The 15,913-nt window shown below is 31.3% G+C and overlaps 1 protein-coding gene across 6 annotated transcripts in view; it reads right to left on the bottom strand.

Annotated features, from left to right (window-relative positions):
- The window catches only part of LOC106880457 (rap guanine nucleotide exchange factor 1), a 199,609-nt gene that overhangs the window by 29,437 nt on the left and 154,259 nt on the right, over window positions 1-15,913 (bottom strand). For all 6 annotated transcript variants that reach the window (XM_052972647.1, XM_052972635.1, XM_052972641.1 and 3 more), the window contains 6 exons: window positions 6,770-7,153; window positions 5,865-6,376; window positions 4,244-4,503; window positions 2,150-2,286; window positions 1,553-1,721; window positions 771-846 (listed from right to left, as the gene is read on the bottom strand). In XM_052972647.1, the coding sequence (XP_052828607.1) occupies window positions 771-846; window positions 1,553-1,721; window positions 2,150-2,286; window positions 4,244-4,503; window positions 5,865-6,376; window positions 6,770-7,153 (1,538 nt within the window). The remainder of the gene's footprint in view (window positions 1-770; window positions 847-1,552; window positions 1,722-2,149; window positions 2,287-4,243; window positions 4,504-5,864; window positions 6,377-6,769; window positions 7,154-15,913) is intronic.

Here is a 15,913-nt window from a genome sequence, read left to right as displayed (position 1 = left end):
GAAAATGGTGGTAAAACTATATCCACTAAATGGACTTTTTGTCAAACAATAACTAAAGAAACAAGCATATTAAATTTTGTTTATATATTTCATAATAAGAAAGCTGGATAGAGAAAATTTGTTCTTTTATCATCTGAAATAAATTACTGTCACATGTAAGCAAGTTATTATAGAATTTTGATAAACTAAATAAAATGTTCAGAAATTTTACTCTACAAAATAAGTTGAGTTTGTGGAAAAGAGAAGCTATTCTTTAAGTATTTAAAAAATTTCACTTAGAAGTAATAGAACTAGGCTATTTCATTTCCTTCTTTCTAGCCATGCATCCACCTTTCTACACACATATATAGGTAAATTTTCAACATTTTGCAGAATGGCCAAGAAAATCTATTTTAACAGGATGCAATTCTCAGAGTGCCCACAGTAATGATAATAAATGATATAATGGTTAAACAGAAATGAAATTAATTACAAAAACATAATTGAAACTGCCTTGGTAATATATAGAGCAATTGAAATCCATGAAACCAAAATATTTCATCACTGAATAAATTTTCTATGAAAAGTAAAAATGGCTATAATTAAGTAAAATATAAAACAATAATAAAATAATCTTAAAGAGTATAAATTTAACCAAAGGTAGATGGTAGGTTTATTGGAATGAAGAACAGAGAAAAATAATCTGTGACTCAAGTAATATGACTAATATTTTTGAATGTGTAAATTCATAATAGATGAAATTAGGAAGAAAAAAGTTTAAAGTGACTTACCACTTTTGCTTGCAACTGTAGCATGCACAAGAAGAGCATCGACTGATCCACCTCTTATTTCTGGTCCCACTTCTGTCTAAAAAATAGAAACATGACAAATATGGAAAATTAGATGAGTCAGTAGTTATTGAGAAATATAAGAACGCCTGAAATCAAGTAATAAATAAGAGTTAAATACCTAACTATTAATTAGTGTCAATCTATATAGGAATGGAGAAACATTTTGAATTTGACATTTTCTCTCTGAGTATCTGTGTAGATACAAAAGAAAGGAAGGATACTAGATATCTAATGTGTGTATGATTTGAATGCAACTGAGGCACAGTTGCTATTATTAACACAAATAAAGAGCATTATAATTTCCAGTGTTAAAGTTGGACTATTTGTAACATAGCGAGTCTCTACAAATCTCATTTTAATCCAGTATAATTTTGTTTGTGAGCATACTATTTCCTCTCACAGACACATTGTACTGTTTACACAACACTTACCATTTAGTTGCATATGTAAATTTCAATGTATGTGTCCCAGACATGAACACTGACTGATGCTTTTAACATCCCACAATTTTCTCAGTTTTCCAATGCTCTATTTTTCATCTGATGGATCAGAGAAATAAGAGCAAGAAACTTATGAATTCACATTATTTTTTTTCCGTTTATCATCCAATACAATTTAAATATCTGTGTCTATATAGGTTATAGATATCTAAATTGGAGAAGAAGGGTGATGAGTGTATCAAGTTCTTATTCTAGTGTAGAAATAGAGAATGCAATACTTACTGGTCTTTTTCTGATCAATTGATCAGAAACATCCACATCATCTAATGGTTTCAATTCTATAAAGTCTGAGTCAGCATCTTTAAGGATTTCCGATTTTGGAGATACGGATTTATCATTTTTTTTCGTCTGTTCACTAACTTCAGCAGGGGCTGATGACCGCTTCAGTTCCCTATAAGACAATTGATTTCTATGAAGGTTTGAATAACAAAAGTAATCTTTATATATAAAAATGAATGTATGTATTGCTGAATATTCTAAGTTGTAAAATCAGTTTTTCACCTGGATAACTGAAATTTTGTAATGAGGTAATTTCCTTCTAATTTTTAATAGTCAAGTATATGTCAAAATTCTATGTGGCGCAAAACTTGACATTGACAAAAGTATATGTACACTGGATGTATAATAATTAATTAGCACGTTATTTAAGGCAACTACCTCTTTGTCCACTGGTTGCGAAACATATGTACATATACATAGGTTTTCTGAGATGAAAAAGTTAAATAAGTAAAAAAAGAGTTTGACTCTAAAGCCCCATTGTATGACTATAACATTAACATAGTTATACTAATGATTAAGTGTATATTGTATTTTACTTACATTTCAGGAGTTGTAGGTGGAACAACTGGCGGTTCTATCATACTAGCAGATTTTTCTCGAACTACTTCTGCAGGACCTTCAATTGAGGCATCTGATTGGCTGGATATTGTAGATGCTTGGCTCTGTCTGTTAGAAGACTAATTACAAAAATGGTTTGTTAATATAATTGAATGAATCAAGTGAATGAGCTGAGAGAAAATAGACAAAAATGGTATCAGATGTAGAATGCTTGATAGTTGAAGACATTGGTATGGATGCTAAATGGGTACAGTACTAGGAGAAATCCAAGTAGAAGGAAACTGTGGAAGAGAAAGATCAAGGAAGACATGCATGGGCAGAAATAGTGAAATTTAATTTCAGGATGTCAAACCTCATAGAGAAGATGATAAATGAACCCAATAAATGGTAAAATGCTGTTGGAAAGTATAATCAGGACTCAATTTTGGCAGGCCCTTTCTTGAAAATATTTTATAAATGATGTTTTTGCTTGCCATTCATAGTCTTCATCATCAGCAAATTAATTTAAAATTTGATTGATATATTTAGATCCTTATGAGAATTCACCAGCTAGTATTAACACACACACACACACATACAAAAAGTTTTGCTACTCTTGTGCTTTCGATTAAATTCACAAATAATCATAATTTTGACTGGTTTCATAAAGCTATAACTTGTTTTATTTATTTATAACTTAGTATTTTGTATACAACTTAAAATGCTCTTATGTAAGTCTATTAAAGAATTTTTGCCTCATAACTTCTCTAAAAATTTGAAATATAAGGTTATTTAAATTTTGTTAAAAATATCACCATATAAAATGAATTATTAGCTAATAATATATCATATCATGCAGCTTGTGTCAAAGACTATTCAACTGCTCTTGTGTTAGTGCTACAAGAAAATGCACCAACATACTCAGTAAAGGGGTTGGCAATAGGAAGGGCATCCAACAGTAGAATCCAAGTCAAATGACATGTATTAGCACCAATCTATGAAAACAGTGACTTCCAATAAATAAAGACCATCATGGGTTGGAGTAAGTCCAATCCATGCCAGCATGGAAGGCAATGATAACTGGTGGTGTTTTATTTGAAAAACATTGTTTTCTTAGAAAATACTAATAACTCTAGGAAACATGCTTGTAACAGAGATGTTTGTAGTTCATTTTAAACAGCAATGCAGCACCTGAATCACTCTCTGCCAATAATCCAGACTCTAATCTTGTGTTTATAAGACTCAGGTTGATTTTCTGGGACATATTTTTGTTATAAGAGTGCCTTATATTCTAATCTCCATATAAAAATTTATATATCTATATATCAGTGTTAATTCATATACATTTTTTATCATTCCAGCTGGTTATATATTTTTACAAACTTAACTGGGTTATTCTAGAATAATGTCATTCATACATCCAACACACATTCTGACACATAATTAATATTACTACTTCATGAATGGTCTATGAAAGTTTTAAGTATTAATCATTTTGCCATTTTCACTATTAACTCTCAATTTTTAATGTTTTTTTTTTTTTTTAGTTCCTTCTTCTGCTCATGCATTAAACTTGATATCTCAGTTAATTCATAAACAAGTTTCCTGGAGCACTTGGTCCTCAAGACTCATAGATCAAGAGTCAAATTTGAAGATCAAGAAGGCAGCAGTTAATGATGGTAAAATGACATGGAAACATTATTTTATTTGGTGTAGACTGCTATTAATTATATCGATGTTTATGTAATAGTATAAATTTGATCAGATTTATATCCCTTCTGAGAGTTACCTCTCTTACTATGGATTTAAACATGTATTTTACACTGCTATATACAAACACACACGTGGACTGCAGTTTTGATCTACTATATTTCACTACTAAGAGAGTGGTCAGCCTGAAGCTATGATAGATGACCCTTACCCAATATGCAATGCAGTAGGATGAAAATCTGGAATCACATGGTTATAAAGAAAACTTTTACCAAACAGTATATATATATATATATTAAACAAAAATAGAATTACAAACAATTTTCTCAGTGGTGTTTTGTGCGTGTTAAATATTCAAAATGTCCAGTTATTTTCTGGAATACTTACTCGTCCCAATTTAGCTGGAAGTGCAGGAGGAGTTCCCATATTTTCAGCTGAGCCAATGCCAGACGTATTATCTGAACTTCCACTAGAGATATCAGAGATGACACTGATAGTATTAGATCGAGGATATATTGACCTATGTAACTCTTTCTGGTGATGTTTCCATTCAGCCTCGAAGAAGTTAAGTGATCGGCGAGATATGTGCGCTAATTCTGTAGCATTAGGCTGCACACAGGAGCCAAATGTTTGCATATACGTTTGAACTGGAAAACAGACGTAAAAGGGAATTACATTAATGAGGAAATCAAAGATTTGTTATTACTAAGACAAAAATTATTTTATTAATTCTATACAAAATGAATGCCAAAATAGTGATAAAATTTGTTGGTGAAAAAAATAAAGGGAATGAAAAGAAATTTAATAGGATTCTAAAAGCTTTAAGATCCCCCCCCCCTAAAAAAACAAAACAATTTTGAATACTGAAAGGGGGATGAAATGAAATTTGGACCCTACCGAAGATAACAGCAAATGAAAATCTATTTGATGATATTTATTTTAACTTTATATAAAATGTAATCAATCCCAAATAATTTAGCTTCAAAGTAAATTTGTTGCCTTATTAGTTTACTGTTAAAAATAATGTTCTGATACAATACATGCATGAGTATATATAACTGTTTGCTTGTTATTTGATTTATTCATCAGATGTCACTAAATTAGCTCAGTAGACTGTTGAAAGCTTCAGTAGGTTACTAAAATTCTAGCATGGAAAGCGGACGTTAAACGATGATGATGATGATGATGATATATATATATACACACATATATACGACAGGCTTCTTTCAGTTTCTGTCTACCAAATCCACTCACAAGGCTTTGGTTGGCCCAAGGCTATAGTAGAAGACATGTGTCCAAGGTGCCACGCAGTGGGAATGAACCCGGATCCATGTGGTTGGTAAGCAAGCTACTTACCACACAGCCACTCCTGTATTTTATGCACAGAACTTCAAGTGAAATTAACAATTGGTGGTGAAAGTGGTGATACACTGATATGAGTTCACAATAACTAATTCCATTAGTCCATTGTGAGAATAAACATCATTGCAGTTACATTTTGAAGGTGAAAGTGCAGTGAAAGACAAAAAGTAAATCACCTTTCTGTCTTTTCAGGCAATAGGTGTAAAGTAATGGTGATTCAGAAGAAGGAACAGAAAACGTTAATGTGGGTGTGATGTGAAATAGAAATAAGGTAGCAAATTAATAACAACAAAATAGCAATTTGTCATGTTATTAATTTTGTTTAGCAATATTTTTGGTTATCTATAATCCTTCAGTAAAAGTCAATGAAACTTTAGTTTTTCCAAGATGAAAACTGTTTTACTTATCTGGTGAGGTCATCAGTTTCCCATAACCCAAACTCTTCTTTTTAATTCCATCTTCATATAGTAAAAAAGAAGCCCAATAAATTTTAGTATATAAATATATTTTAATAAGTATCTTGTGTTTTGTTATTTCTTAATATAAAGTATAATTCTTTATCCTACTTTTTTAATTTGGAGATTCTAAATTTGGAGAAGTATTGTAACATTACAAAAATGTAGAAAAACAATTTGAAACCACATACTATGTTTCTTCTTTGGTGGTAATGGTGGTGGTCCATGCTGATGTAAACTCTCCAAACTTGAATGACTGATACCAGATGAGAATTCTGAACTGGATATGGTTTCTTGTGAACTTTGTGAGAAGAAATAAGAGCTGGATTTATGAGAGTGAAAGTGTGAGAAGGATGGCATGCCACTGGCCATAGCACTGTTGAAATGAGAGACCATGCGCGTATTCAGGCTACTGCTACTGCTACAAGAAGTGCTGTGACTGCTCATGTGACTGATGGTTTGGCTCATGCCAGTAGTATTAGCACATATCCCCACCAAGCCACTGACCGGTAAGCCCCCAGAACCTTCTCCCAGTGGTACATTGTCATAATGTGATGGGAAGCGGGGCGATTTTGAACCCTTTGCAGGCACAGGAGGTGGAACTTCCTTGATGCTTGTTGTTAGCTGGTTGATCTTTTTGGTCAGCTGGTTAATTTCATCAACAGCAAGAGCATATTCAACACTGCTTTCCATTGTAGCACTCCTGCAATTAAACATTTGATATAAACATATGAAATTTTGATATTTCAGATTAAAATTTTGTAACTAGAAAAGAGGTGGGGAAAAAAAGGACAAAATATTTTGAAAAATAGCTAAAAAAATTTACTAAGATTCAAAGAAAGTTTTAAAATTTGTGAAATTATATTTATATGTATTTACAATTTCAAAGTTAAAAAGAAAAATATCATCAATAAACATAGTTTATTCAATACAATATTGTTTGCTTAATGCAGTTGGCAAATGGATTCATTTTATAATACTTTAAATTGAGCTATATTGATTCACAGATGAATGGTGCGAGATTGTTTTCCCTATAGAAGTAAGTTAAATTTACATATGGAAATAAAATTATGTAGAAATAAGAATGAAACCTAACCTTGAATCTGAAGATGCATAAGAAAAACTATTAGTTCTACTACTTCGATTACTACTGCTAAGTAAATCATCCATTGATTGGTTGAGACCAGAACCAATACTGCTGGCGGGAGAGCGACTTAAAGGGGAACAACTGCGTGGCGATTGACTGGATGGAGTTACTAGTCCTGAGCTATTGCTACAACCACCTAGAGAATGGTCTTGAGATGGACTAGGAAAAAGCATGCTACTAAGTGGGGATTGGCTTGAAGAAGAGTGGCCATTGCTATCTCCTTTGCTGCTTCCCATCATGTTTAAGGTGGTGGCACTTGAGATGCGCTGCTTTTCCGGAAGAGGAGGAGGAGTTTCAAGCTCACTCTCTTCAGTTGAAGATTTGCTCATCATTCTATAAAAGATAAAAATGGAGAAAAAAAGTTAAACACAATTGACAATATTTGTTACGGATGGTATAAGCACAACACCTATTTATTATCAATAAAATTATAAGAAGATTTGATAAAATATTATTACATGCAAAATGTCTTAAGTTTTTTAAATCAGTTTGAAATACTAGATACTTTATACAAGAACACTTGAATAATCAAAGCTTTAAAAGAATATTTCTTATTAATTCATAAATAAAAGAATAATTCATTATTTATGAGTCTTTTGATAAAAATATCAAACATTCTAAAACAGTTTTCAACAGAATAAGCAAAAATTAATATTTTAGTACTTAAAAAAACTAAACAGTAGTGATATTAAATGATTAAAACCATAATTATTATGAATAACAAATATATTTTAAAATTAAAAGGAAGACCAAAAAAAAAAAAAAATTCATCATGCTTTGGTAGAATATATTTATATTGTGAACATCAAAATCATTTACTTTCTCAAAACTAATTAACATCTTTTATTCTTTATTTTCTTAATTCTATTTTTAACAAATATATATTTTCAAGGTGAATCATGGAAATGTTAGCGTGTTATGTTTCTGAAATGCTATATATCCTTGCATCATTGAAGTCATTTTAGTTACTTAAGAATACATAAAAACTGTTTAATTCACATTATTACTTAATAATCTATTATGAAATATCAAAAGATTTTGTAGCATTTCTGTATTCTTTTTCTTGTTATATGTTGGTGATTATCACTCCTCACAGTATTTACTGAATACACAAAGAAAAGCTTATTTTAAATATGAATCAATGAATGACTGTATGTGTGTGTGTGTGTGTGTGTGTGTGTGTGTGCGTGTGCATGCAAAAGCATAATTATTTCAGAAATAACTGTCAACTGAAGTGTTAATGCCAAAAAATACATGCATAGCTATCAAGTTTAAAACTAAAAATCATGAACAAATATGTGCTTTAAAATATCATTGTGTAATTCTGTGTCTATGAGCAGGGTTCACATACATATACAAGCACACATAAACCCATTTGGAATGGCATAGCTTTTCCTTTTAGTCTCATAAGATAAAGTTCCACTTCTGATTATGTAAAAAGATAAACCTATTTAGAAAAGGCCACATATTCATTAAAAAAAATTACACGCTCACTGTTCATTTGTTGATAGGCACAGCAAATTAAAGCACCTAATACATTTGAGAGTTATGAATATTTCATAATCAGAATCTTAAATGTTCATTGGCAATGACTTAAGTTTCATGTTCCAGGGAAGATACTTAATTAAGCTTGGCTCAGCTACTATCACTACCCATTTCAATAATCAGGTTGTCTTGTCTCATCTATGATGGAACATGAAATTTAGGTTCTCAATAAACATTTAGGATACTGTATATTTTGTGAATCATATATGTAAGAGCATATGGGCATGAAACAAATATAGTGAAATCAAAGCTAAGCTATACACAGAACATCAATTTTCCAGCATCCTTGGTTTCAGACCCATGATGGGTTATCCATTTTGTTAGATTAAAAGAGGCTACATATTAGTAATTTTGAGTAAATTCCCACTTTTATTTATCAAAATCATGTTATAAAGATAGAAACAGTCTTCCAAACCTTCATCTATAATGAAGGTGCAAATATTTAAAACAAATTCTAATGTCACATGCTAACCTTCTAACCATAGGCCCTTCATCAGACACTCTCTTGAAATGTAACTGTAAAGGGCATATATTTACTTTTCCCTCTTTCATACTCTCACACTGTATTCTCTGCAGTGAAGCTATCGATTTACTTACTCTTCACAATGAGATGGTCCTTAGGGAGCTAGCAAATAGTGTTAGATTTGGTTTTAAACAATTGCACCATCATATTTATAGTTAGTGGTAGTCAGAGTTTTTCTACCTTCATGATATGCTACCAGTAGATAAACAAATGTTTGTCATGTTGAAAAATGTAATAATGGTCATGAGAAATTTAAGTATCCTCACATAAAAAGAGATTAAAAAAGGTGCCACAAGATTTTTGGTTTCTAGAAAACAGATAGAGTATGACTGGAGTATACAGAAATTGAAACTCTATGTATTGTTAAAGAATACCAACATATGTTTCCACATACTTTCAACAACCAAAGTAATGTAGAATAAAGTGTTCTTTCCAAGAACCTAACGATGCACTTGGAGTCAACTGAACTCATAACTCCAGTAAATATTTCAATTCTTCATTTGCCTCTATACTTAAATAACAACCCTCATTTCACTCCCTTTTATTTTGCTTCAAAAGAGCTATAACAGAAAATAAGCAATACCTTACACACCAAAGATAATGATTTTTCTTTTAAATGCTTCTGTTAACAAATATTTAGAATTCTATAGTTGTTTGACTTGCTCAGCCGTCTTATATACTGTATTACTAATAGTATATTAAGGTTGGAGGCTTAAACTTTCAAGCATAATATAACCAAAATCACAATCCTACTTACTCTCCTAAGCTATGACCATTTTATCAAATAAATCTCAGTATAAATATCAACTGCCAAGAATAGTCACGTTAAAAAACAAATATTTACTTTCAGATAGATAACTCTCCAATCATCTGTTGTAAATATTTTTTAAAAGATGAAATGGCAGGATATTCATAAAGTTTATGAAAAAATATACACAAGCTGTCTGTATGGGGAGGTGTACATGAGCTTGTATGTAAAAGACAGTTGTGCTACAGTTAGATTTCCTTACCCTCCCTGTTAAAAAAAAAAAAAAATCCAAAAATTTTGCAAGTTTATATTGATAGGCATGAATCAAATTATAAACTAATAGAAAATTTGCTGAAGAATTAATGAGGAGTTTTCAATAGTATTGCATGACAGTTTTAATCTATGCTCCAAATCCCAGCTGCTAAAAAAATATGACTGTATTTCTACTAAATCATAATAACTATTAGGAATTATTTTATATAATTTTCTTTGACAGCATTTGTTGGATAAAGTGTGAATGCACTGGCATTAATTATTTCAAAGTTATAACATTTCAGTAGATCATCATTTTATGGATGATTAATAGATCCTTATACAAATAACTTTTGTTCTGTATGCTATCTTAATGGAATAATCTTAAGCTCTTGCTATGAATATAACCAAATAGATTTATGCTAGGCAAAAAGTTTCAATATAAGTTTGGATTTCTGCTGAACAAATTCAATAATCTTTGTGCAAGTTTACTTTTAAACAGAGTAAGATAAATTAATATCAGACTACTGATAAATGTAAGATTTAGAGGATTTAAAGTTGGTGATTCTACTTTTAACAGTCTGATACTTTATTTAGTCTAATTACTTATATCCAAATGTTCCCTAGTTTCTCTGGATTGTTTACAGTGGCTTCTTAGTAAGGAGGGAAGCAATGTATTGATAAAAAAAAGCTTTTGTAGACTAGCTGCTGCTCACTGATGAACACTATTTTCCTATGATAATATCCTAAACTAAACTATCTGAACTTGTGTACTCCTTAAGTTAATTTTCTTCCAAATACTCCAAGCGTATTAAAGGTTAGTATTGTAAATTTGACAAATCCTTAAGTTATGTGAACCAAACTGTAAACTATATTATAGGAACTTTACAGAATAGAGCTTGACATTTTCAATTTAAGATGTATGTAAACAATGCTAATATAGATAGAAAAAAATAAAATAAAAGGATTTCAACGGAAAAGGGCCAAATAGTAATGTCCTCTTAGAATAATGATTAGCATGTCTAGTATTAACCATATAGTTCGAGTATTGGGAAAACATTTCCAGACTTTTTTCTTTCCATTGATTTATACTGCTTAAATATAATTTTCAGTAATTGCAGTAATATAAATAGCTCTGTTCTTTATTGTTAACAATAAACTTTCAAAGAACAATTTGGAGGTGTGGCTGTGTGATAAGAAGTTTACTTCTCAGCCACATGGTTCTGAATTCAGTAGTACTATGTGGCATCTTGGGCTGACCAAAGCCTTGTGAGTGGATTCGGTAGACAGAAATTGAAAGAAGCCTGTTGTGTATGTGAGTACGGATGTGCATGCGTGTGTGTGTATTTTTCTCACCACTGCTTGACAACTGGCGTTGGTTTGTTTATGTCCATGTAACTTATCAATTCAGCAAAAAGAGTTTGATAGAATATGTACCAGGCTTAAAAAAAAATATTGGGTTTGATTTGTTCAACTAAACCCTTCAAGGCAGTGCCACAGCATGACCACAGTCTAATGACAGAAACAAGTAAAAGATAAAAGATAAAAAGAACCTCTATGAGAACAACTACTTTCCTACTGGTCTTATCAGGAAGAAAACAAACCATAAACATGAATCTCTTGGATGATAATCATTATTTATGAAAATAAGTCTCTTAAGGTCATTGGAGTTTCTATGAAATTTTTGAATACTTATATCATCTGGTTTATATCTTCCATCAGAAGAACAATTTCAGGCTTGTCATTACTGTAAATGACAGAGTATTTGATGGGTATAGTTAGAGCCAAATGAATAAAAAAATTGGTAAAATAAATACATAAATAAATATATATTTAAAAGGTGCAGAATATTAACTCCAACAATTAGTGATGATCCAATCTCTATTTCAAAGAAACTTGATGTGAAATATTTAGGTGGGGAAAAAAAACTCTCAAAGCTACACAACAATTTTTTTGGTTTATTAAATACATTAAGACACTTGTATTAAGATGGAATTCATTGTGGATTAAATTTCAGGGTAGAGTAACTCAAGTCCTTTTATTTCATTCTTGACTATTAATCTTTTTTTTTTTAATATATATCTTTAATTACACTTTTGTAAGTCCTATATATAATGTTAATGAAGCCTAGTTTTGACTTATAATTAACATATATAGTTTCTATTGTTCTGCCTTAGCAAAGGAAACCAGAAAATATCTGGGCATATGACTGTGGGTAGCATTTGAAGCATGTAGAAGTAACAAAAAGACTTAAAATTAATCTGCGATTGATTATGATTTGATTAGCCATAAATCATTAAATAAAATGAACCAGGGTACAGTGTTCTAACCACTCAATTATAGAATATCCCATTCACATGTAAATAATTGTAAAGTCATTTAAAAGATTGTTTCTAGAGAAAGAAATACCATTGCTAGTTATAGAAATGGTAGAAAAACTAAACAGAATTTGGAAGGTATCACATATATTGAAAGAGGGAATTAAAAGTTGAAAGAAAAAGCACAGTGGCTGATGTGTTCAAATATTAATTACATGGGCATGAAGCCTTGCTACAACATGTGTGCTGTGGCTTCAGGCAAGCTTCACTTCCTCTACTTGCTTCACTCTGAACTATTACTTTGTGGTTGGTTAGTAGAAACTAAATGCAGTGATACATACTTCAACAATATGTGAAAATACCTAATTTTAGTTCATATGTGTGCATTAACAGTGCTATCAATGATTTCATGTGGAAAGAATTTCCACAGTTTTTCAAACATTAGCTTAAAAATGTTGGTAATTACCACCATTCTGGATGGGACTATATGAGATTACACACATGTTATACATAACACATATATTTAAGATATCACATGATTTGCAACTTATATTTTTTGAACTCAGAATTTCAATGACTATTTTATGTTCAAGACATGAATGCATATACACCCACAAAATGCAGGTATGTGTTGCATGTTATATACATTGTACATGTATACATATTTGTACCATCTAAGAATCTGTCAAAAAAAATATGCACTCATATATTTGTCAATAGAGTGGGTATATTGATCAAAGTGTACAGCATTATATATCCATTACAACCAATTTTACCAATTTCACACTAGGAATTCAATGGAATGTTAAGTAACACTGCACTCTTCAGAGATGGCAGTTATGGAATGAAATATAGCAGTACAGGGTCACATAATCAGGCTGATACCTAACACCTCATTGAACTCTTAGTGTGAAACCAACTGGTAAGATTGGCTGAATGGATATATAATACTGTACACTTAGATTAATATATATATATATGGGTGCACATGGATGTTTATGTGTTGAATACAAATTCTTGCAAAAAGCTCAATGTCAATAACAATTAATGAAGTCTCCAAATAAGTTGCTTATTCTTATCTGTGCATCTATTAATTTTGATGTCATGGATTATCTTGTGTAATCTCAAGTTGTCCCATCCAAAATGGAGGTGATTACCAACAGTTTTAACTGAACACTTGGAAATTTGTAGAAATTCTTTCCAGATGAAGCCATTGGTAGCACTGTTGATCCACAAGTAAAAAATATTTATCTACCAAATCCACTGTTCATGTTATATATATATATATATATATCCCATGGAGAAATGAAAAATTAAATTGCAAATGCTGTTAAATCTTGATACCTAAATGGAAGCAACAAAATTTTTTTTTTTTTTACATAAGCTTTGATTTATGAGGAAGTAAAATAAAATTGTGTATAAAGGTAACAGTGACATAAAAGAAGTGAAATGATTAATATCATGAATAAAAATAAAGGTTGCAAGTGATTCATAAGAAGCATATTTATAGTCTACAATAGAAATTTGGTGCAACACAAAAGAGATCAAAAATAAATTCATCTTTAAGATTTGATTAAGCCATATGCTATTGTAAACTATGCTAAATTGTGTCATTATAAGATGTCCTTAAAGAAATAAAACCTCTAACCCAGACCAAACTAAACACAGAAGCAGAAAAAATATGATTGCAACTAAAAGGGAAATCATAAAATAAAAATAGATTTTTTTTTTCTCATTTTCCTTGACTAAAGACAAGGGAGATCACCTAGTGTCCCGGGAGATCCTCCTACCAAAGTGAGTTAAAAGTGGTTCAGTTAAAGAGAGGAATAGCCAATGATAAAAAGCCTTGTGCAAAGCTATAAGAGAGACAGTGCTCTGCAAAAGAACATATTTGGGAATTGAGGAGTATTATAGTTGTTCATAAGTTAAACTTTTTTTAACTTCTTAGTTTTGAAAAAGAAAAAAACAGAGTCATCTTGACAAAGTTTGAAATTTGGAAGTGAACAGGACAGAAGTGGGAGAAAAAAGAAGGATATAAAGTCGAGTTATTTACATAGTCTGTCATAGGATTAGTGGGAGTTAATATGAGATAACTGATGTTAGGAAGATGACAGGCCCTTGATCAGTGTGAAAGTTTTAGATCCAGATAATTTATTAATTCAAAAACACATTTGGCTCCAAGGTTTACATATCATACCTTAGTAACAGGCTTTGCTAATATTAAATACAACAGCCAGTTTCCTCATGGACATGGATAGCATGTTCCCATGGTGCTCATAGACATTCCAGCAAGTTAACTCTTACAGTTGTTTAGCTACAAGTCCGCTCCGATTGACTAAACTTATGACCAACGTTACAGTTATAACCTAGAACTACATTATCCAACTGTACTTTCATTTTTTAAGGCAGATCAGATTTGAATTTGGTTTGGTAGCTACATAGAATTTCTTTTTTGTTAGTTACTGAGCATATACATACATACATACATACATACATACATACCTATGTATGTATGTATGTCTGTATATGTACACATACAGGCATTACACTCATACATATTACAACTGATGCCAACTAGCATCAGTTTCATAAGTGATAAGAAGTCAACTTATGTATGACAATAGATATGCAACCTCACTGAGCAACAATGGTTTGAGAAGGCTTTTATAATTGGGGACTGCAGTTATGAGGTATGATGGGCATCACAGGTGAAGACCAACTGATCCTGGTTTGCAGTCACTTCTATGCCTGCACCAGGGTTGACACTGTGGCTTAAGGGCAGTTGAACGGCCTATTTTGCTGAGAGTATGTTGATATTTCTGTGTGGTGTCTTGGTTTCCTTTGTGATTTGTTTTGCTCCCAAATACCTGGCCTATTCTAGATATTGTAATCATGTGTATAAAAGCTTTATAATAAAAACTGTTTCTTCTTGTAAAACAATTTAGCAAGAGTACTTAATCAGTAAAAAAAATACTCAAGTTAGAGCAATAATACAGGTAATAAAGCTAAAAAAAAAAACCCAGAGACACTTGAAAACAAAACTGAGCTCCATATTCAAGTAATAATGTGTGTGAGACCATCATCATCATTTTATGTCAGCTTTCCATGTTGGTATGAGTTAGATGGGTTCTCACAGTTTGAGTTACTTCTCATTGGGAGCAATTGCTCCTAAGGACTAGGAGCTTGTATATATCATTTGGCTTGTTTTCTATGGCTGGATGCCCTTCCTAATACTAACTACTTTATAGACTGTACTGGGTGCATTTTCTTAATGTACCAACACTGGCGAGGTTGAATAGTCCTCGGTGACTTCTTTCTCATCTATCCAACTACTTTATATTATGAACAGTAGATAAAGGGAGGGAGCACAATGTAAATTTGGTGAATAATCAGGACCTAAAGAACAGGTGTACATTTGATGTAGAGATTACTAAATAACCTAGGGTGTGTTGTGTAAATTTGGCCAGGTGATAGAGGATATATGAGTGTGCTATGTGTGTATGTATATATCATCATCATTTAACGTCCGTTTTCCATGTTGGTATGTGTTAGAAGGTTACATACTGAGTAATCACCAGCATCCATCAAAGCACTATTTGGATAAAGAATGTTGTTCAATCTATTTTCTATTATTCATTTATGTATAATCATATATTTATATATATATATACATACACACACACACATATATATATATGCACACATGT

Source organism: Octopus bimaculoides, chromosome 1 (assembly GCF_001194135.2).
Source record: "Octopus bimaculoides isolate UCB-OBI-ISO-001 chromosome 1, ASM119413v2, whole genome shotgun sequence".
In the NCBI taxonomy this organism is placed as follows: domain Eukaryota; kingdom Metazoa; phylum Mollusca; class Cephalopoda; order Octopoda; family Octopodidae; genus Octopus; species Octopus bimaculoides.
The sequence above is the reverse complement of the archived record's forward strand: the minus strand, read 5'-3'. Positions and strand labels throughout refer to the sequence as shown.